The sequence below is a fragment of the Rhinoraja longicauda genome, chromosome 21 (genome assembly GCF_053455715.1).
Source record: "Rhinoraja longicauda isolate Sanriku21f chromosome 21, sRhiLon1.1, whole genome shotgun sequence".
In the NCBI taxonomy this organism is placed as follows: Eukaryota; Metazoa; Chordata; class Chondrichthyes; order Rajiformes; family Arhynchobatidae; genus Rhinoraja; species Rhinoraja longicauda.
In genome coordinates this window covers 33,183,154-33,204,711 of record NC_135973.1, presented here as the reverse complement: position 1 = coordinate 33,204,711, position 21,558 = coordinate 33,183,154, and the positions used below count along the sequence as shown (strand labels likewise).

The window sequence follows — 21,558 nt, the reverse complement described above, 5'->3', positions numbered from 1 at the left end:
CCCATTGGACTCAGCAAGGACCTCTGGGTGCATAGGTTTGCCTTTAATATTGTTCAAACAAGTGAAATGGGTTATTTGACTGAAAGGCTGTGGAAATAAGAATCATTTTAAAATGTACTGTCAGAAAAATGTAAGTAAAATCAGTTTATCAAGTTTGCTTCCTTTTTGACTGAAAATACCAACGATCCATATTTTAAGAGGATCATCTTCACTCGAGCATCATCTTTACACATTGGTATTTTTATTTTATTATTTCATTGTAGAAAGGGTCTTTCCCACCATTACTTTTAAACAATGGTGCTTCAGTTTAAAAAATACTCGACCTAGTCCTTTACTATACATGATGTATTCACAGAATCTCTTGGATTAAAGAGATATTTTCATATTTGTACTAATACCCTTGATTTCCATTTTTTTTCTAGTACCATCCACAGCCAATGCCTGACTTCCTGAAACCAGCTCCTCTAACTGATCAGCAAAGTATGCGTTCAATAAATACCACTCTCTCTATAAGTATATCTTCCTCAAGCAAGACTACTCCAACCCTAGTTAAGGTATGTTCAAACCTTTATCATATGATTCATGCTAGAATAGCTCCAGTTTCATTTGTGTTGGGGATGTTGAGATACCAACTGGTTGCTGAGCTGTGCATGAATTATAGAACTCCCAGAAACATATACATACATTTATCTTTGTATGGCTTTGTGTCTATTTTTTTGTCAGGTAATACCCCATGGAAATATTTGATTTAGTTAAGTAAACGACATAATTTCAAATTGTTTGATGAAGTGGGATTATGCTACCTTTTGTATTATTATATTAGAGCAATAACGGGGCAACTGTACAAGAGATAGCAGAGCTCTCTCAAAAAATACTTTTTGATAGAACATATCAATTGTGGTCATATTACCCTTTGTCTCATGTAAATAGACGGGAAGTTAGATCAGCAGCCTTGATATTACACTGACCTTGGGATGTTAGTAATGGTATTACATCAGCCCCACAAGCATAATGCAGCAAAAACACAAAAAAACCCTCTTCTGACAAAATGATCTCATTCCTACAGTGTGTTGGCAGGTGTGCGAGATAAACTAGCCAGACTTCCTTTCCTGCTCAGTTTGTGAACAGTTCTTGTATATGTTTTCAACAACATGTTTTCAAATTTTCACAGCAGCCGAATGTAGCTCTGCTCTATCAAACGATTAACACTTTGCTGTTTTCAGAAATTCAACTCCAAAGTAATACTTGAAGAGTTTTTTTAATGTATTTACGTTCTGATTGTTAGACTATGGAGACTGTACACATTGCTGTGAAAACAAATGCTCGGTTCAAAAACTCGATAAGTGAAATTACTGTTGTTCATAATAGAAATTAAAAAAAGGTAATACAAAGTGTACTACCATCTTATGTATATCTCAGATTTTAGCATTTAGAAGAATTTTAACCCTTTTGTGCTAATGTTAAGTATTAATTGAATTGCAAGTGCGGTTTATTTCATTGTGATTTATTTATATGGTTAAGATCAGGATTTATGATGCGTACACACTAATCTGGAATTGACATCAATTTTACACTAGCAAAGCCAACCCAAAAGTGCAAATGATAAGAATCGCAGCAAGAAAAACAAGGATCCAAAACCCAGGGTGAAGCAGCTCAAGTACCACCAATATGTCCCACCAGACAAGAAACACGAGAAAATTGAACTTCCCATGGATACAAACTATTCCCGTCTCCTGCAACAGCAGCAACTTTTCCTCCAGCTGCAGATCCTCAGTCAACAACAGCAACATTACAACTATCCAGCCATTCTCCCTGCACCACCAAAGTATGTAGCACACTCCAGGTGATTCCCTTTCATATCTCCTTTCAACGTGTTTTGCAAATTTGGCCTCGACGTATTTCACACACTTATGTCTGTGTATCTTAAGAGGTTTTTCTTGCAGTTTCCCCATTATTGAATAAAAACACCTGTCTCTCATCCAAGAGTCAAATCATAGATTAGATTTGATTTTAGGATGAAAGTACTTTTCTTGTGTGCTTCTGAAGGTTATTAGAGTGTACACAGTTCATAAGTTTACATAGCTTCTTGAGGTTCTACAGGATTGATTTTCCAACAGATACAAGTGTTGCCTGCCATTTATATACCTCTGTAGATTTTGTTTTTGCTGAGGTGCCCCATGTGTTTTAGATGTTGTTATTGTACCAGCTTCAACTACCTACTCTGGCAGCTCATCCCATATACCTAGCACCCCTAAAGTTGATTAAATATATATGATCTTTTGCTAATCTTTACATAAAAATAAATTAAATAAAGATGTTTGCTTTGAGAATGCTTCAATCAAACACAGAAGGCACCCAAGTAAAAGATTATTGCATGATCAGTGTTGATTTGGTATTGTTGAGAGTTCTGTGTTAACAAGATTATTGTTTTACATTGGTTATTGTACCTGTATCCTTACCCAGGCCATCCAATGATAACCAGATAACCAGCAATATGTCCACATGCAATTCGTTGGCTAACTGCCAACAGGCGGCAGCAGCAGCATGTGCCACAAGGCTCAACACGCCGTGCAGAAAGCTGGGAATCCTTCCTTCTAACCTGGATGATATGAAGGTAGAAACATTAGAACGATTCCAAAATGTATGTTCTCTACTTAAAATAAGTTCTGATGAGATGTATAATTATATTTAATTTGTTCTTGTTATTGTCTGTACTGTTTAGATAGAGAACTACACTTACACAAAGATGCAATGTAAATAAAATTGCATAAAACCTGTCTCCAAATGGTCTTGTCAGCTGTACTTTTAACTTGGACATCTGTTTCCTGTTTCATTTTATACAAAGTATTCTATTTTAGAGCAGGCATGTTTCATTTGAAGCAATTGCTTTCATTCTGAGGTAATTAATATGTATCTTTTGGAGATCAGATTGTGCTTCTCTTTGGGCATGGAATATAGGTTCTGTGGTGCTGTACTGCCACCTTCTGTGTGCTTCCAGTCAACAGCTTTCTGCTTCATTTACTTCATGATTTAATTGTTAAAAAAAGCTTTCATTGTTTCTTATTTAGTTTTATTAATTTTAAAGAATTGGACAGGGTGGATGCAGGAAAAATGTTCCCGATGTTGGGGGAGTCCAGAACCAGGGGTCACAGTTTAAGAATAAGGGGTAGGCCATTTAGAACTGAGATGAGGAAAAACTTTTTCACCCAGAGAGTTGTGAATCTGTGGAATTCTCTGCCACAGAAGGCAGTGGAGGCCAATTCACTGGATGTTTTCAAGTGAGAGTTAGATTTAGCTCTTGGGGCTAAGGGAATCAAGGGATATGGGGAAAAAGCAGGAACGGGGTACTGATTTTGGATGATCAGCCATGGTCATATTGAATGGTGGTGCTGGCTCGAAGGACCGAATGGCCTACTCCTGCACCTATTTCCTATGTTTCTTAAACTTGCTGAAATTATATGTTTAGTCTATGCTAAAGGCAGGAATACTTTTAAGGTTAAAGTAAATATATTTTTGATAACACTGTTGTAGTTGTAGTTCACATGGTATCTACCCCAAAATATGGAAAATTGCCATGGTGTACAAGTTCACAAAAGCAGGACAAATCTAATCGGGCTAATTACTACCCAAAAAGTCTAATTTCAATAATCACCAAAGGTATGGATGTTACTGGGTGCCTAACTCTGATACCTGAAAGCCTCTGCAGCAGGGCGGCACGGTGGCGCAGCGGTAGAGTTGCTGCCTTACAGCGAATGCAGCGCCGGAGACTCAGGTTCGATCCTGACTACAGGCACCGTCTGTATGGAGTTTGTATATTCTCCCCGTGACCTGCGTGGGTTTTCTCCGAGATCTTCTGTTTCCTCCCACACTCCAGAGACGTGCAGGTTTGTAGGTTAATTGACTGGGTAAATGTAAAAATTGTCCCTGGTGTGTGTAGGATAGTGTTAAATGTGCGGGGATCGCTGGGCGGCGTGGACTTGGTGGGCCGAAAGGGCCTGTTTCCGCGCTGTAGAATCTAAATCTAAATCTAAAAAAATCTACAAGATGCAAGTAAGGAGTGTGATGAAACACTCTCCACTTTCTCCGATGAATGCAGTGCCAACAACTCGTATAACATAACAGTATAACAACACTTTATTGTCACTCGGCACAAACACCGAGCGAAATTTCAGCAGTCACAAGACACCACAAAAAAGAAAAGAACACAGGACACCCGACCCCAACACAAACATCCATCACAGTGACTCCAAACACCCCCTCACTGTGATGGAGGCAACAAAACTTCCCCTCTCTTCCCCCCGCACCCACGGACAGGCAGCTCGACCCCTACCGAGGCAAACAACACGCACAGCCCCCGCAAGGGGATGGAAGGCCCCGCGGCCGAGCCGCCCCGGGCACCGAAACGTCCCGCGGCCACACCGGGCGATGTTAAGTCCAGCGGCCGAGCCACCCCGGGCACCGAAACGTCCCACGGCCACACCGGGCGATGTTAAGTCCAGCGGCCGAGCCGCGCCGGGCACTGAAACTCGTAATGAGTAGGAAGGAACTGCAGATGCTGGTTTACACCGAAGATAGACATAAAATCCTGGAGTTATTCAGCAGGACAGGCAGCATCTCTGGAGAGAGGGATGGGTCACATTTCGGTCGAGACCCTTCTTCATACTGAGAATCAGGGGAAAGGGAAACGAGAAGGCCTCCTCCTGCACCTATTGTCTATTGAGAGACATAGAAAGATATGGAGCAAAGAAGTGAATGATATGCAAAAAAGTAACAATGATCATGGAAACGGTCCATTGTTAGCTGTGGGCTGGGTGAAAACAAGTTATAGACAATGGAACTGACCAGGACAAGTGAGACTAGTACAACGTGAAGCTCACTCTGTTAAATATCTGGTCCCTCAACAATAAAAGCCACATTCTGAATGACTTCATCCTGGAAAATAAACTGGACTTCCTCTGTCTGACAGAAACCTGGCAACAACCTCTGGACTACCTCCCACTCAACCTCACTACACCCAACGGATACTCCTACATCAATAAACCACGCTCGGAAGGCCGAGGTGGTGGGATTGCCGTAATTCACCGACAGGACTTCAAGATCAGCCTCATCTCCATCTCATCTGCTCCTTCATTTGAACTCCTGGCTTTCAAACTCTCTGGCCACACACAATTAGTCATGGCAGTTGTCTACCGCCCTCCCAAACCACACCCATCATTCCTTTCTGACTTCTCTGACTTTCTGACCCAGTTCTGTTCTCTCTCCCCCTCAATCCTCCTCCTCGGTGATTTCAACATCCATATGGACTCCACTGACTCCACAATAACCGCTGACTTCACTGAAATACTCAACTGCTTTAACTTCACTCAACACGTAAATTTTCCCACCCATAACCGTGGGCACATTCTGGACCTTATCTGCTCCACTGGACTAAATCTACATCACCTCTCTGGCTCCGACCCCACCCTCTCTGATCACTTAGCCATCACCATGTCTGTCAACATTCCCACCCCAGCTCCAAGGCAAAAACGCAAAATCAACTTCCGTAAGCTGAACTCTGTTTCACCTACCTCGCTCTCATCCTCCCTCTCTGAAATAATGTCCGCCTCTCCCTTCGTTGACCTCCACAGCCCCTCTGACCTCACTGACTACTACAACCACACTCTCTCCTCCTGCCTCGACCAGCTTGCACCTATAAAAACAAAAACTGTTTCCTTCACCCACTCTGCTCCCTGGTTTACCCCTGAACTCCGCATGATGAAAACTCATGCCCGCCAACTTGAAAGACTCCGCAACAAAACAGGTCTCACAATTCACTCCCAAGCCTACAAAGACCACCTGCAGCACTACAAAGATGCCCTCTCCCGTGCCCACTCCACCTACTACTCTCAAATAATTCACTCTGGCTCCGGAAACCCAAAAACACTCTTCTCTACAATAAACAAACTCCTCAGCCCCCTGGACACCATCTCCCAATCATTCACAGTTGACAAATGCACCACTTTCCTTTCATTCTTCCAAAGCAAAATAGACAACATCTACAGCACCTTAACCACCAACACACCTGCTCCACCTCAAACCACCTGCCCCCCCTTATCGTGTCAATCCCAGCCTCAGTTCTCCCCAGTCTCCACCACCGACCTCTCTGACCTCTTCACAGGAATAAAAACTGCCACCTGCTCTCTGGACCCCATCCCCTCCAGCTTTGTCAAGGCCTGCCTTCCTGCTCTCTCTCCACTTATCACTGCAACAATAAACTCCTCCCTGTCCACTGGCATCGTCCCGCCATCCCTCAAAATCGCTGCTGTCACCCCCATTCTGAAAAAACCTGGTCTCAACCCTGACACCCCAAACAACTTCAGACCAATCTCCAACCTACCCTTTCTGTCCAAAGTTTTGGAACGTGCTGTAGCTTCCCAACTCAAATACCACCTCTCTACCAATAACCTGTATGAAACTTTCCAATCCGGATTCCGCTCCAACCACTGTACTGAAACTGCGCTCCTCAAAATCACAAATGACCTTCTCCTCTCCTCCGACGCTGGCAACCTCAACATCCTCATCCTACTTGACCTCAGCGCCGCCTTTGACACCATAAATCACTCCATTCTCCTCGCCCGACTTGAAACCTCCTTTAACATCACCGGCACAGCCCTATCCTGTGACAGGCACCAGTTCATCTCCATTAACAACTGTAAATCCCCCACCGCTACCCTCCCCCAAGGTGTCCCCCAAGGCTCAGTCCTTGGCCCCCTCCTCTTCATCCTCTACCTGTTCCCCCTTGGTCAATTAATCCGCCGTCATGGTCTCAACTTCCACTGCTTCGCCGATGATACCCAGCTCCTCATCTCCACCAAGTCAATCTCCACCACCACACACTCTACACTGACAAACTGCATCACTGAAATAAAATCTTGGCTTCAATCAAATTTCCTCAAACTCAACTGCAACAAATCTGAAATCATCATCATTGGTCCAAAAACGCTCACCAAATCCACCCAAAACTTCATCCTCAATATTGATGGTCTCCCAGTATCCACCTCCCCTCACATCCGGAATCTTGGTATCATCTTTGATCAAACCCTCTCCTTCGACAAACACATCAAACACATCACAAAGACAGCCTTCTTCCACCTCAAAAACATTGCCCGTCTCCGTCCATGCCTCTCCTCCACAGCTGCAGAAACCCTCATCCACGCCTTCATCACCTCCCGTCTGGACTACTGCAACAGCCTCCTCTATGGCGCACCCTCAAAAATCATCAGTAAACTTCAATACATTGAAAACTCCGTCTGCTCACCCACACCCCGATCCGTGACCATATCACCCCTGTCCTTTACAAACTCCACTGGCTCCCCATCCCCCAGAGAATCCAGTACAAAATCCTCCTCATGACCTACAAAGCCCTCCATAACCTGGCCCCATCCTACCTGACCAACCTCCTCCACAGGCACACTCCCACCTGCACCCTCCGCTCTGCTACTGCCAATCTCCTATCCCCCCACTTCCGGACCAAACTCGGATCCTGGGGGGACAGGGCTTTCTCCATCGCTGCTCCCACCCTATGGAACTCACTACCTCAAACCGTCAGAGACTCCTCCACACTCACCACATTCAAAACATCACTGAAGTCTCACCTATTCAGTACTGCCTTCAACCACTGAAGGTCACCCCACCTTCTGTCTCCTTTCTCTGTTCGTTTACTTATTTATCTATTTATTCACTTCCCTATGTTCTCTAAATCCCTGTAAAGCGTCTTTGAGTATATGAAAAGCGCTATATAAATGTAATGTATTATTATTATTATTATTAACACTGGGGGGGGGGGGGGGGAGTACGGAAAGAGAGAGGGGGGTTACTTGAAGTTAGAGAAATCAATATTCATACCGCCGGGTATGAATACTAAACTCCCTACTCAACTCCACCGAAACAGTACATTCACCAGAAGGATTGCTGCAGTCAAGAAGCCTACTCATCACTACCTTCTTAACAGCAATTGTAGATTGCTAGAAATATCTAGATCCTAGGGGCGAATAAAAAAAAAAAATAGGGCCTATCTTAATTCACCTCAAAAAATAATATTGTGGTATCCAATATTCTTTTGCCTCCCCTATATTGCCAGGCAAAAAAGTTCCCGACCAGCACTTTCCCTTTCCATGGATACCGTACAGAGTTGTGGACACATTATCCTATGTGTCAGACTGAAGAAGGGTCTCGACCCGAAACGTCACCCATTCCTTCTCTCCTGAGATGCTGCCTGACCTGCTGAGTTACTCCAGCATTTTGTGAAATAAATACCTTCGATTTGTACCAGCATCTGCAGTCATTTTCTTACACTCTGAGTACACTGATACTCCTGGAAATAGCAGATTTTTGTCCTTATTTCTTCCCTCCTCTTCCTGAGATCCTTGAGGCATATTTCCAGTTTCCTGCACTTTGACCATCATTGCAATACATCATTGTATTGTTCTTTATCTTTTCCCAAGTCATGTCTCCTCATCAAGCTCATCTTTTCCTCTATCAATCATTATTCATATTCAATAATTATGCTATTGTTTTAGTATCAATTTATCACTGTTTTTTTAGATTTAGAGATACAGCGAGGAAACAGGCCCATCGGCCCACCGAGTCCGTGCCGCCCAGCGATCCCCACACATTAACACTATCCTACACACACGAGGGACAATTTTTACATTTACCCAGTCAATTAACCTGTACGTCTTTGGAGTGTGGGAGGAAACCGAAGATCTCGGAGAAAACCCAAGCAGGTCACGGGGAGAACGTACAAACTCCGTACAGACGGCGCCCGTAGTCAGGATCGAACCTGAGTCTCCGGCGCTGTAAGGCAGCAACTCTACCGCTGCGCCACCGTGCCGCCCAGTTGCAATGATTGAAATGTCTACCCCTCCAAAATGTTGACATTTCATTTTAACTTGGAAATATTTATCCTGTTAATTGTTGACTCTTCTGCTCTACGTTGTACAGGTGGCAGAGCTCAAGTTGGAACTGAAACTGCGAGGACTTCCAGTATCTGGTACAAAGGTCGACCTGATCGAGAGACTGAAGTCATACCAGGATCTAAGCACCACTCCTGTCACGACAGCACTAGTAACTGTCTCTATATCTCCTATTCCAAGAAATCAAACCACTTCAACATTTCCCAGTGCTGCTCTTAGTAGTGCCACAATGACCACAGAGGCAGCCATTACCACAATGTCAAACAATCTACAGTTTCATGAGAGTTCGGTCTCTCCAACTCCCACCTCTCCAGCTCCCTCAGAACAATCTAATTTGAGTACCGATGACAGTAATCTTACGGATATGTTTACTGAACTGGTAACCATGGTGTCTCCCTCACAGCTTGCAATCCACACTTCACCTGTGAACATGGCAGTTAATGAAGACAGCGTAGGGGCGAGCACAGCTGGAAATAATTCTACTGCGCAAGGAGTTGATGTGACCAGTGTGGATACCGAGAAGGACCGAAAACTGCAGGAGAAGGAGAGGCAGATTGTAAACCTTATGAGAAAGCTGGAGCACGAACAAAAATTGGTGGAGGAATTGAAGATTCAGTTGGAAATTGAGAAAAGATGCCAGCATCAACAGTCTGTGACTGTGAATCAGAAGCATTTGAACTCTTCCATCAAGGAAGAAAACACTCTCTCCAACTATACTATGTCAAGGCAGCCAGTGGCTGTTTCTAGGCTATCCTTGGGCCCACCAACCAATATCAACATGGGGGGACACATTCAGAATGCTAACAAGGGAAATACCATGCTTGTGAAACAAGAAGGGCCATCAGTGACTACAGAGCAAACGAACGCCTTCTCTCAGTTTTACGTAAATTCAGCAAGACAAACGCAGACTACTGTTCTTTCTCAAGCTCAGCCCCATGCTTTACTGACCACTCAGACAGGAACTCAGCTGCTGCTTCCATTGGCGATCCAAGCACAGAACTCAAACCTCTGCACCAACTCTCAGCACTTAAAAACAGGAAACGTTAAATCACAGGTTGGGTTCCTGGAAATGGTTTTATGTCTGTTTGTTGTGTGTTGAACTAATGTTCAACTTGTAGGAAAATAACTCATTTAAACCAAGAAAGATTAACGTGGGAAAAAACGAATCAGTTATTTTCAGTAGAAAATATTCTAAAGTCAGGTCCTGGTTTAACCCCCACGGTTATAAAGAAAGCATAAGTTTCAACCAACTCACATCAAATGTGTTTCAGAAGATCAAATTCAGAATTTCTTAGGTTGGAATTTCTAGAAATTGGACATTATACATTTTTGTTACACTAAATAGGTGTGCAATGTAATGCCAGTGCCAAATCTGAAGTCAAAAAAGTAGTGAAATTGGGACATCTTTAAGAAGTCATTATCATGGTTTGTACCTTTTTATAGAATGCCAAAACCCAGCACATATTTCAAATCTAGTACTCTTTCTAGTCAGGCAACCAAACTTTTTAGTCAGGATAAAAACTTTTTCCAAGATCTCACCACAGTATGTTATGTAAGGTGGGCACTGGTAAATGGACCTTTTGGGGAAAGATTCTCCTGATTAAATTGTGCTCACTGGTGACTCTAAGGTCCCTCAATCAGTGTCAGCCCTTCAGTCCACATATCAAGGAGTCCGAGAACGATATATACCACTTGAATGGTGTCAAGTTAGGAAAAGGGGACTTACAACGTGATCTGGGTGTCTTAGTGCATCAGTCACATAGAAACATAGAAACATAGAAAATAGGTGCAGGAGTAGGCCATTCGGCCCTTCGAGCCTGCACTGCCATTCAATATGATCATGGCTGATCATTCAGCTCAGTAGCCTGTACCTGCCTTCTCTCCATACCCCCTGATCCCTTTAGCAAAAAGGGCCACATCTAACTCCCTCTTAAATATAGCCAATGAACTGGCCTCAACTACCTTCTGTGGCAGAGAATTCCACAGACTCACCACTCTCTGTGTGAAGAAATGTTTTCTCATCTCGGTCCTAAAAGACTTCCCCCTTATCCTTAAGCTGTGACCCCTGGTTCTGGACTCCCCCAACATCGGGAACAATCTTCCCGCATCTAGCCTCTCCAACCCCTTAAGAATTTTATATGTTTCTATAAGATCCCCCCTCAGTCTTCTAAATTCCAGCGAGTACAAGCCCAGTCTATCTAGTCTTTCCTCATATGTAAGTCCCGCCATCCCAGGGATCAATCTGGTGAACCTTCTCTGTACTCCCTCTAAGGCAAGAACGTCTTTCCTCAGGTTAGGAGACCAAAACTGCACACAGTACTCCAGGTGCGGTCTCACCAAGGCCCTGTACAACTGCAGCAGAACCTCCCTGCTCCTAAACTCAAATCCTCTTGCTATGAATGCCAACATACCATTCGCTTTCTTCACTGCCTGCTGCACCTGCATGCTTGCTTTCAATGACTGGTGCACCATGACACCCAGGTCACGTTGCATCTCCCCTTCTCCCAATCAGTCACCATTCAGGTAATACTCTGCTTTCCTGTTCTTGCCGCCAAAGTGGATAACCTCACATTTATCCACATTATATTGCATCTGCCATGCATTTGCCCACTCGCCTAATCTATCCAAGTCACTCTGCAGCCTCCTAGCATCCTCCTCGCAGCTAACACTGCCACCCAGCTTCGTGTCATCCGCAAACTTAGAGATGTTGCATTCAATTCCCTCGTCCAAATAATTAATATACACTGTAAATAACTGGGGTCCCAGCACTGAGCCTTGCGGTACCCCACTAGTCACTGCCTGCCATTCCGAAAAGGACCCGTTTATTCCTACTCTTTGCTTCCTGTCCGCCAACCAATTTTCTATCCACCTCAACACTGAACCCTCAATACCGTGTGCTTTAAGTTTGTACACCAATCTCCTATGTGGGACCTTGTCGAAGGCCTTCTGAAAGTCCAGATATAACACATCGACTGGTTCTCCCTTATCCACTCTACTAGTTACATCCTCGAAAAATTCTATAAGATTCGTCAGACATGATTTGCCTTTGGTAAATCCATGCTGACTTTGTCCGATGATTTCACCACTTTCCAAATGTAATGCTATCACATCTTTAATAACTGACTCTAGCATTTTCCCCACTACCGATGTTAGGCTAACTGGTCTATAATTCCCCGTTTTCTCTCTCCCTCCCTTTTTTTTAAAAAGTGGGGTTACATTAGCTACCCTCCAGTCCTCAGGAACTACTCCAGAATCTAAAGAGTTTTGAAAAATTATCACTCATGCATCCACTATTTCTCAGGCTACTTCCTTAAGCACTCTGGGATGCAGCCTATCTGGTCCTGGGGATTTATCTGCCTTTAATCCATTTAATTTACCTAACACCACTTCCCGACTAACCTGGATTTCCCTCAGTTCCTCCATCTCTTTAGACCCCCGGTCCCCCGCTATTTCCGGCAGACGGTTTATGTCTTCCTTAGTGAAGACAGAACCAAAGTATTTGTTCAATTGGTCTGCCATCTCCTTGTTCCCTATGACCAATTCACCTGTTTCCGACTGCAAGGGACCTACATTTGCCTTAACTAATCTTTTTCCCTTCACATATCTATAAAAGCTTTTGCAGTCAGTTTTTATGTTCCTTGCCAGTTTTCCCTCATAATCTATTTTCCCTTTCCTAATTAAGCCCTTTGTCCTCCTCTGCTGGACTCTGAATTTCTCCCAGTCCTCTGGTATGCTACTTTTTCTGGCTAATCTGTATGCTTCATCTTTTGTTTTAATACTATCCTTGATTTCCCTTGTTAGCCACGGATGCACTACCTTTCCTGGTTTGTTCTTTTGCCAAACTGGGATGAACACTTGTTGTAGTTCATCCATGCAACCTTTAAATGCCTTCCATTGCATGTCCACCGTCAACCCTTTCAGCATCAATCGCCAGTCTATCTTGGACAATTCACGCCTCATACCCTCAAAGTTACCTTTCTTTAAGTTCAGAACACTTGTTTCTGTATCGACTTTGTCACTCTCCATCCTAATGAAGAACTCTACCATATTATGATCACTCTTGCCCAAGGAGCCTCGCACAACAAGACTGCTAACTAACCCTTCCTCATTACTCAATACCCAGTCTAGAATGGCCTGTTCTCTCGTTGATTCCTCGACATGTTGGTTTAGAAAACCATCTCTCAAACATTCCAAGAAATCCTCTTCCTCAGCACCCCTGCCAGTTTGGTTCACCCAATCTATATGTAGATTGAAGTCACCCATTATAACTGCTGCGCCTTTAGTGCATGCATTTCTAATTTCCTGCTTGATGCCATCCCCAACCTCCCTACTGCTGTTAGGTGGCCTGTACACAACTCCCACTAGCGTTTTCTGCCCCTTAGTGTTTCGTAGCTCTACCCATATCGATTCCACTTCCTCCAAGCTAATGTCCTTCCTTTCCACTGCTTTAATCTCCTCTCTAACCAGTAACGCTACCCCACCTCCTTTTCCTTTCTGTCTATCCCGCCTGAATATAGAATATCCCTGGATGTTGAGCTCCCAGCCTTGGTCACCCTGGAGCCATGTCTCCGTAATCCCAACCATATCATAATCATTAATAACTATCTCCACATTTAATTCATCCACCTTATTACGTATACTCCTTGCATTGAGACACAAAGCCTTCAGGCTTGTTTTTACAACTCTCCTACCCCTTGTATGATTATGTTGAAAAGTGGCCCTTTTTGATTTTTGCCCTGGATTTGTCTGCCTGCCACTTTTACTTTTCACCTTGCTACCTGTTGCTTCTACCCTCATTTTACACCCCCCTGTCTCTCTGCTCCAGCTCCCATCACTGAAAGGAAGCATGCAGGTGCAGACTCCATAATCTTAACAGAGGCCATTTTCTTTATACCATCAGAAATTAAACTCTCTTTATCAGATATAGCTGCTTTTAATTTTATATATAAATAGACAATAGGTGCAGGAGTAGGCCATTCGGCCCTTCGAGCCAGCACCACCATTCAATGTGATCATGGCTGATCATTCTCAATCAGTACCCCGTTCCTGCCTTCTCCCCATACCCCCTGGGGTATCCTTAAGAGCTCTATCTAGCTCTCTCTTGAATGCATTCAGAGAATTGGCCTCCACTGCCTTCTGAGGCAGAGAATTCCACAGATTTACAACTCTGAGTGAAAAAGTTTCTCCTCATCTCTGTTCTAAATGGCCTACCCCTTATTCTTAAACTGTGCCCCCTGGTTCTGGACTCCCCCAACATTGGGAACATGTTTCCTGCCTCCTGCAATGTCTGGGGGTTTAAATGATGTGTAGTTCATTGTTTTGAATGTGATATATTCCTCAGTTTATCATGAATCATCCAGGCAGTAAGTTGTGTGCTTTTAACCCATTTTGTTGTCATTATGTAAATAAAGCAAGCTTTTTATTTGATGACTTGGTGAAATGTGCACAATACAATGGGGAAATGAAATCTGTCGGAAGGTGAATAATGACAGAATGTTCCAATGTGGTCATTCAAAGACATGACTTACTTGAATTTATTCATAGAGGACAGTCTTGTTCTGACCCAGGTTTTTGAATGATTGGGGTGAGATATAGCTGCAAATTGAATGATTTGTTTTTCACTGACAATCTGTAAATGTTTATTTTGCAGTCTCATTCGCAAACACAAGCACCGGTAGCTGTTCCTGTCTCTGCACCTGCACAGGTTTCAGGCGCTCCAAAGCAACCACAAACACAGGATCCTGTGACCCAATGTACTTTGACCCAGAATGCACAGATGAGAAAGGTTTGTAATGTAAATACACTGGGCGACAATGGAGTGCAGTAAGTGGCTTTGTTCTGAGTCAGAAAGCTGCAGGTGGATGCACGATCTTTACCTTCCCAGATGAGGTGCTGCTGTTGGAAGCTACTTATTGCAGGTCCAACATTGAAATAGCCTATCCATATCCAGTCCCATTACTATATCGATTGGTGCAATTAAATTGCTACCTTCTGCCATTCCACCAATTGATCTATGCTTCTTTAAAGTAAATCGGCTCAAATATTAAAACCTGTTAGGGGAACTAAGATATTTTAAATCTGGATGGCAGTCACATTCTCTTATTACCTATCAGATTCAAATCTGAGCAGAAAATTCTTAACAAGGTTATGTGCAGAACAATATGGTCACGTTTCTGTTTTGTATTTGGTAGAATTCCAACTTGTGAGGTTGTCTTATAGTAATAGCCGGAAACGTCAGCACTTGACAACTCTTAACCAACCCTGCCAAACTCCTGATAGAGCACGGGTATCCTTCCCATCAGTAAGTCCCATGCCATGCTGGTGATAGTGGTGCATATACCGCATTATGGGAGCACATGCTGATGATGCTGTCTTTAAAGGCAGAGTCCCCCAAAACGTTTTCCAAGTCAAGTCTTACATTTTGACTTGACCTGACCAGACACATTAAACAATGCCTCTCCACATTTCTACCTGACAGATATTCAGGCAAAATATGTAACGGTATAGGACCACCGTTACCTGATTTTCCGTCCTTCACTAAATGATTTTTCATAAGTCAAATAAAATTAACTTTTAGCTTCCACTGTAGCTATTAGGAGAGATATCAAATCTTTAATCCCAGCATGTTCTCAAAGATCATTATTGAACAGCGTTACTATAATTTCTGCCTTAGTTTGAAAATGCTTGCACACAGGAGAGCAATCTGCTTAACACTTGGTATATTCTTTTCACATATTCTATTCATTTCATTTGACTTTTGTGGTCAAATAAACACTTACAGAAGTGCATAGGAAACAAGATCATATTCTAACTTAGGGTGATTTTATACTAATCAGATCAAAAGTTTGTTAAATGATGGCACTGCCTCAGTGTACCTTATACTTGGGCTGTGAAGCTGACCTCGTACCCCACCTACAGCATCCTTTGTGTTGTGCCAGTCTCAAGCTCTCTGGCACATGGACCACCTAGAGTCTTACAGTGTGGAATCAACCCAACTTGCCCACGCCGACCAATATGCCCCATCTACACTAGTCCCACCTGCCCGTGTTTGGCCCATATCCCTTTGATCCTATCCTATCCATGTACCTGTCCAAATGTCTTTTAAACACTATGATAGTACCCATGTTAGCTACCTCCTCCTCCAGCAGCTTGTTCTATATACCCACCACTGTTTGTGTTAAAAAAAAGTTACCCAGGGTACCTATTACCTATTCCAGCACATTGATGATAATAAAACCAGGTTTGAGTCTTCCTTTGGTTACATGTTACAAAGGTTTAATAGGTACCAGCCTCACAGCTTCTGGCAAGATTGTTGTAACCATAAGACAAATGATAGACCAAAAATCTGAACACACACTCCCTCCCACCCACTTATATCATCGTTTCTTCTAGTCTTGTTATTTTCGATGCTCTTTTCATCCACCTTCCATATGTGGTATGGCTTGAAGACTATCAGGTCTTTTAGGGAACCTCCTGTACAGTCTTTGCCCTGTTACTAGTTTCTTAATTAGTTATTGAATCTTTGTGCAAGCATATTGTTTTTTCTTGTACTTTGTATAGGTGACTTGCATGCATTTTAGTTCTACGATTAAAATAAAACATTTTTAACTGGGCAAAATATACAGAGCTTACTGTAATACTTCTCCATTTTAATCATAAAATCTGCTTCATTGGTTAATTAATCACACTGCATATTCCTGAAACCTAACATAGAAAGTCAAGAATGTTTAATTATCATATGTTGAAATTGAGGTCAGCTTCTGAGCCAAAAACTGAGAAACATTGAAGCCATGCAAAAACTAGAAGTGTGTTATTTAACAAATTTTGATTCTTGGTCCTCCAAAATATTCCAAATGGAATTTAAACTGGAGGTGGATCAGTGTAAAATCACCCCAAAGTTAGAATATGATCTTACTTCCTCTGGATTTATGTATCAATGAGAACTTGACTATAAAAGTCAAATGAAATAAATAGAATGTGTGAGTTGAGTATACCAAGCGTTAAACTAATTGCCTGATACATGCATGCATTTTCTAGCCAAGACGGAAATTCTGGTCTTTGATCTTTGAGAACACGCTGGGGTCAAAGACCCGATGTCTCTCTTACTGCTGCAGTGGAAGCCAAACGTGTTCTAGTTTCATGATTTACTAAGTTTCCAATTGTTGACAATGAGGCTTAAATATTCCAGATCACATTTATGGAAGGAGTATGGTGTGTGTTGTTCGCAATGGGAGTAACATGGGGTTTTTTCTGAGACCACTTTGCTGTGTTTTGTAAATGACAGGTTTTTACATCCACACCACCATCAAGTGTATTTCCAAGCCACATTCAAACCACAGCATCAGTGCAGCAGTGTTTCATAAACACTTCAGCAGGTAATGTTCTTCAACCAAGGACAAGCAGTATTAATACACTTCGCAATGGACCCTGCTCTACACAAAAGGTAATTACAGAACCAATTTCAAATCATTAGAGGAAAAAATGGCAGATTCTCATATCTTATTTCTTTTGAACTTTATAGTTAAATATTTGCTGCTTTGTCACTTTGGAGCAATAAATTAGTCTTCACCTATGGACAGGATAACATCTTTTGTGTTAATCTTTTAAAACATAGGAGTTGCCTGAAAATCAAAAAACTGCAGATGCTGGACATTCTGAAATAAAAACACAAGTTCGAGCATCATAGATTTTCTTTGGTAAACCTTATTACCTTTGGCCAACTTTATTAGGAGGCTTCCTCCATTTTTCGGATTGGAGCAGCAGTTGTAACGATAGTTTGCTTTGAAAATTATAATTGTGTTTGGATTTATCGTAGCAGATTTACTTTACCTTAGCTGTATGAAAAAAGCTTTAAACTTTTTAATTCCTTTTTTCTGGTTTTCATTATATTTAAATTAAGTTATTGGATGTTTAATTGGTTAAGATTCACTAAATAGAAACAAGTATTCCACAAATGGTACTTCAGTGAACTTTGCATAATCCAGCACCGTCAGGACTACGGTGGGGCAGACAGGCAGATTGTTCAGACTTCTGGTTGTTACTCTTATTAATATATCAACACACTTTAAATTCACTTCTTTTTGGATCTTACATGGCAGTACGATATATTTTCCAGTGATCCAGGGCAGGAAACAAAACCTCATAAGTTTAAAGTGACCAAGTGAGTTTAAAAGAAGTGTGGAAATGGGGCCATGGCGAATTTAAGAGGAATGCAGAAGACATCACCCAGAGAGTTTAAAGGAAGCTTGGGAAGCAGGGTTTAAGGAAAGCGTGGGAAACCAAGTAGTCCAGATGCAGAACCATCAGGATTTCCAAAAGATAGTTAGCGGTTTATTGGAGGAGTTCTTTGAATACTTGGAACGTGGACTGTAATCTTACAATGTAATTATTCATCTCCAGCATTAAGGCGTAGTTACATTCAGCCCACATGTGTGGGTCAGACCACATCATTCACATGCCCGACACCAAACTCCCAAAGTAGACACTCTGTTTTAGATTCAGCAGTGTCAAGAGGTTACCAAATGGAAAGAGGGGATGTGTAATATATCCCAACCACGTTATGTGCCTCGTGATTGCTCAAAATGGAAAAGGAGCGTTCAGGGGGGTATTAATTACTTTGTCCTTTCATTGGAGCCCCACAGATGCTCATCACTGGGCTCTATGGTTGCATGTACACCAGAGAAATTGCCTAAGCAGATAATGCAGACGTTACATTTACAGTGCATTCAGAAAGTATTCAGACCCCTTTGCATTTTGCTACGTTACAGCCTTATTTTAAAATGGATTAAATTCATTTTTTTAATCATCAATCTACACACAATACCCCAGAATGAAGAAGCGAAAACAGGTGTTTAGAAATTTTTGCAAAGTAATTAAAAAGAACTAACTGAAATATCACATTTACATAAGTATTCAGACCCTTTGCTATGACACTCAAAATTGAACTTAGATTCATCCTGTTTCCATTGATTACCTTGAGATGTTTGTACAACTTGATTGGAGTCCACCAGTGGTAAATTAAATTGATTGGACATGATTTGGAAAGGCACACACTTGTCTATATAAGGTCCCACAGTTGACTCTGCATGTCAGAGCAAAAACCAAGCCATGAAGACAAAGGAATTGTCCGTAGACAGGATTGTGTCGAGACACACATCTGGGGAAGGGTATAAAACAATTTCTGCAGCATTGCAGGTCCCGAAGAGCACAGTGGCCTCCATCATTCTTAAATGGAAGAACTTTGGAACCACCAGGACTCTTAATAGAGCTGGCCGCCCGGCCAAACTGAGCAATCGGGGGAGAAGGGCCTTGGTCAGGGAGGTGACCAAGAACCCGATGGTCACTCTGACAGAGCTCCAGAGTTCCTCTGTGAAGATGGGAGAACCTTCCAGAAGGACAACTATATCTGCAGCACTCCACCAATTAGGCCTTTATGGTAGAGTGGCCAGACGGAAGCCTCTCCTCAGTAAACATTTCAGCCGGCTTGGAGTTTGCCAAAAGGCACCTAAAGGACTCTCAGACCATGAGAAACAAGATTCTCTGGTCTGATGAAACCGATTGAACTCTTTGGCCTGAATGCCAAGCATCACGTCTGGAGGAAACCAGGCATAGCTCATCACCTGGCCAATACCATACCTATGGTGAAGCATGGTGGTGGCAGTATCGTGCTATGGGGATGTTTTCAGCAGTAGGAACTGGGAGACTAGTCAGGATCGAAGGAAAGTTGAACGGAGCAACGTACAGAGAGATCCTTGATGAAAACCTGCTCCAGAGCGTTCTGGACCTGACTGGGGCGGAGGTTCACCTTCCAACAGGACAATGACCCTAAGCACACAGCTAAGACAACGCAGGAGTGGCTTCGTGACAAGTTTGTGAATGTCCTTGAGTGGCCCAGCCAGAACCCGGACTTGAACCCGATCGAACATCTCTAGAGGGACCTGAAAATAGCTGTGCATCGATGCTCCCCATCCAACCTGACAGAGCTTGAGAGGATCTGCAGAGAAGAATGGGAGAAATTACCCAAATACAGGTGTGCCAAGCTTGTAGCGTCATACCCAAGAAGACAAGGCTGTAATCGCTGCCAAAGATGCTTCAACAAAGTACTGAGTAAAGTGTCTGAATACTTATGTAAATGTGATATTTCAGTTACTTATTTTAATTACTTTGAAAAAAATTCTAAACACCTGTTTTTGCTTTTATATTATGGGGTATTGTGTGTAGATTGATGATTAAAAAAATGAATTTAATCCATTTTAAAATAAGGTTGTAACGTAACAAAATGTGGAAAAAGCGAAGGGGTGTGAATACTTTCTGAATGCACTGTACCTATAATATATTTAAAATGTAGTAAATCTCTTATGGCAGAAAATACGTTATGCTAATTTCAGTTTAACATAAACTGAAATCATTGCATTTCCACACAATTGACTGATTGGTAAATAGGAGAACAGTTCTGTAAGGTATGATATATTCCTTAACAATTTGTTCCTGTATGTAATAATTTGTATTCCGTTATCCATATCTCCACAGTCTGCACCATCTACTTCCCCATCTCGGTCCCAGCAACCATTTTCAATCCATTCCCCGGTCTTTAGTAACTCTGTTTCGAAGACGAAAGATCCTCCTCGATACGAGGAAGCTATCAAGCAGACTCGCAATCTAAAACAGCAGGAGGTAAGAAGGGTCCACGATATTTAATGTGCCGTAACTGGCTCACAATCAAACATTATGTATTAGGGTAGATAGTCTTGTTAAAAAGGTGCATTGAGAGATAGAAGTGAGATACAGCTCATCTTTTGAGGAAAGCAGCAGATTTGCAACTAGTTTATTTCAAAGACCTATATAAACGTAGATTAATTTGGAGCAAAAAAATTAGTTTTTGAAACCAAGGCTGGTGTGAACTGGGCAGAGGAAGCTGCCCACACTCCACTATGCCTTAACATGAGGAGCACCCAATTTTTACCTTTTGACCACAATTGTGACTGGAGAGTGAGCACTGTGGTGCAGCAAGTAGAGTCACTACCTCTCAGTGCCAGAAAGCCGGATTTGATCCTGACCTTAGGTGCTGTATTTGTGGAGTTTGCAGGTTCCCCCTGTGGGCTTCCTCCGGGTGCTCTGGTTTCCTCCCATGTCACAAAGACGTGTGGGTTTCTAGGTTAATTGGCCTGTGTAAATTGCCCCTAGTGTGTAGGGAGTAGATGAGAATGTGGGATAACATAGAACTAGTGTGAATGCCGATTGATGGTCAGCATGGGTGGAAAGGCCTGTTTTCATTGCTGTATCTCTGAACTAAACTGAACTGAAAAGCAGGTGACATTTCCTGGACAGCTCTACCAGTTTGCAGTCTGAGTGTGGTTAACACACAAATTGGACTGGTAGGCAGTTTGAGATATTTATAAATATTTAAGAAACAATTGAATATTGTCGAGGAAGGTATGAGTTTTCCAGATGTATTATCTAAGGTTTCCTTTATTTGCATTTATTGAGATTGTAAGGTTGATTTCCAATTTAATATCGCTGCCCTCTAATCACGCTGCATCTCAACTACTTTGTACCAACACATGCAATAAACTAAGTATAGTTAGATAAACTAATGAAGTTTCGT

General features: G+C 42.4%; 1 protein-coding gene across 6 annotated transcripts in view; it reads left to right on the top strand.

The window, feature by feature from the left end:
* Positions 1 to 21,558, top strand: part of mrtfba (myocardin related transcription factor Ba) — a 163,753-nt gene that overhangs the window by 136,030 nt on the left and 6,165 nt on the right. For 4 of the 6 annotated variants that reach the window (XM_078418294.1, XM_078418293.1, XM_078418298.1 and 1 more), the window contains 7 exons: positions 423 to 554; positions 1,578 to 1,843; positions 2,464 to 2,614; positions 8,983 to 10,008; positions 14,605 to 14,739; positions 17,239 to 17,397; positions 20,484 to 20,627. In XM_078418294.1, the coding sequence (XP_078274420.1) occupies positions 423 to 554; positions 1,578 to 1,843; positions 2,464 to 2,614; positions 8,983 to 10,008; positions 14,605 to 14,739; positions 17,239 to 17,397; positions 20,484 to 20,627 (2,013 nt within the window). The remainder of the gene's footprint in view (positions 1 to 422; positions 555 to 1,577; positions 1,844 to 2,463; positions 2,615 to 8,982; positions 10,009 to 14,604; positions 14,740 to 17,238; positions 17,398 to 20,483; positions 20,628 to 21,558) is intronic. The other 2 variants (XM_078418295.1, XM_078418297.1) reach the window with 2 other exon arrangements.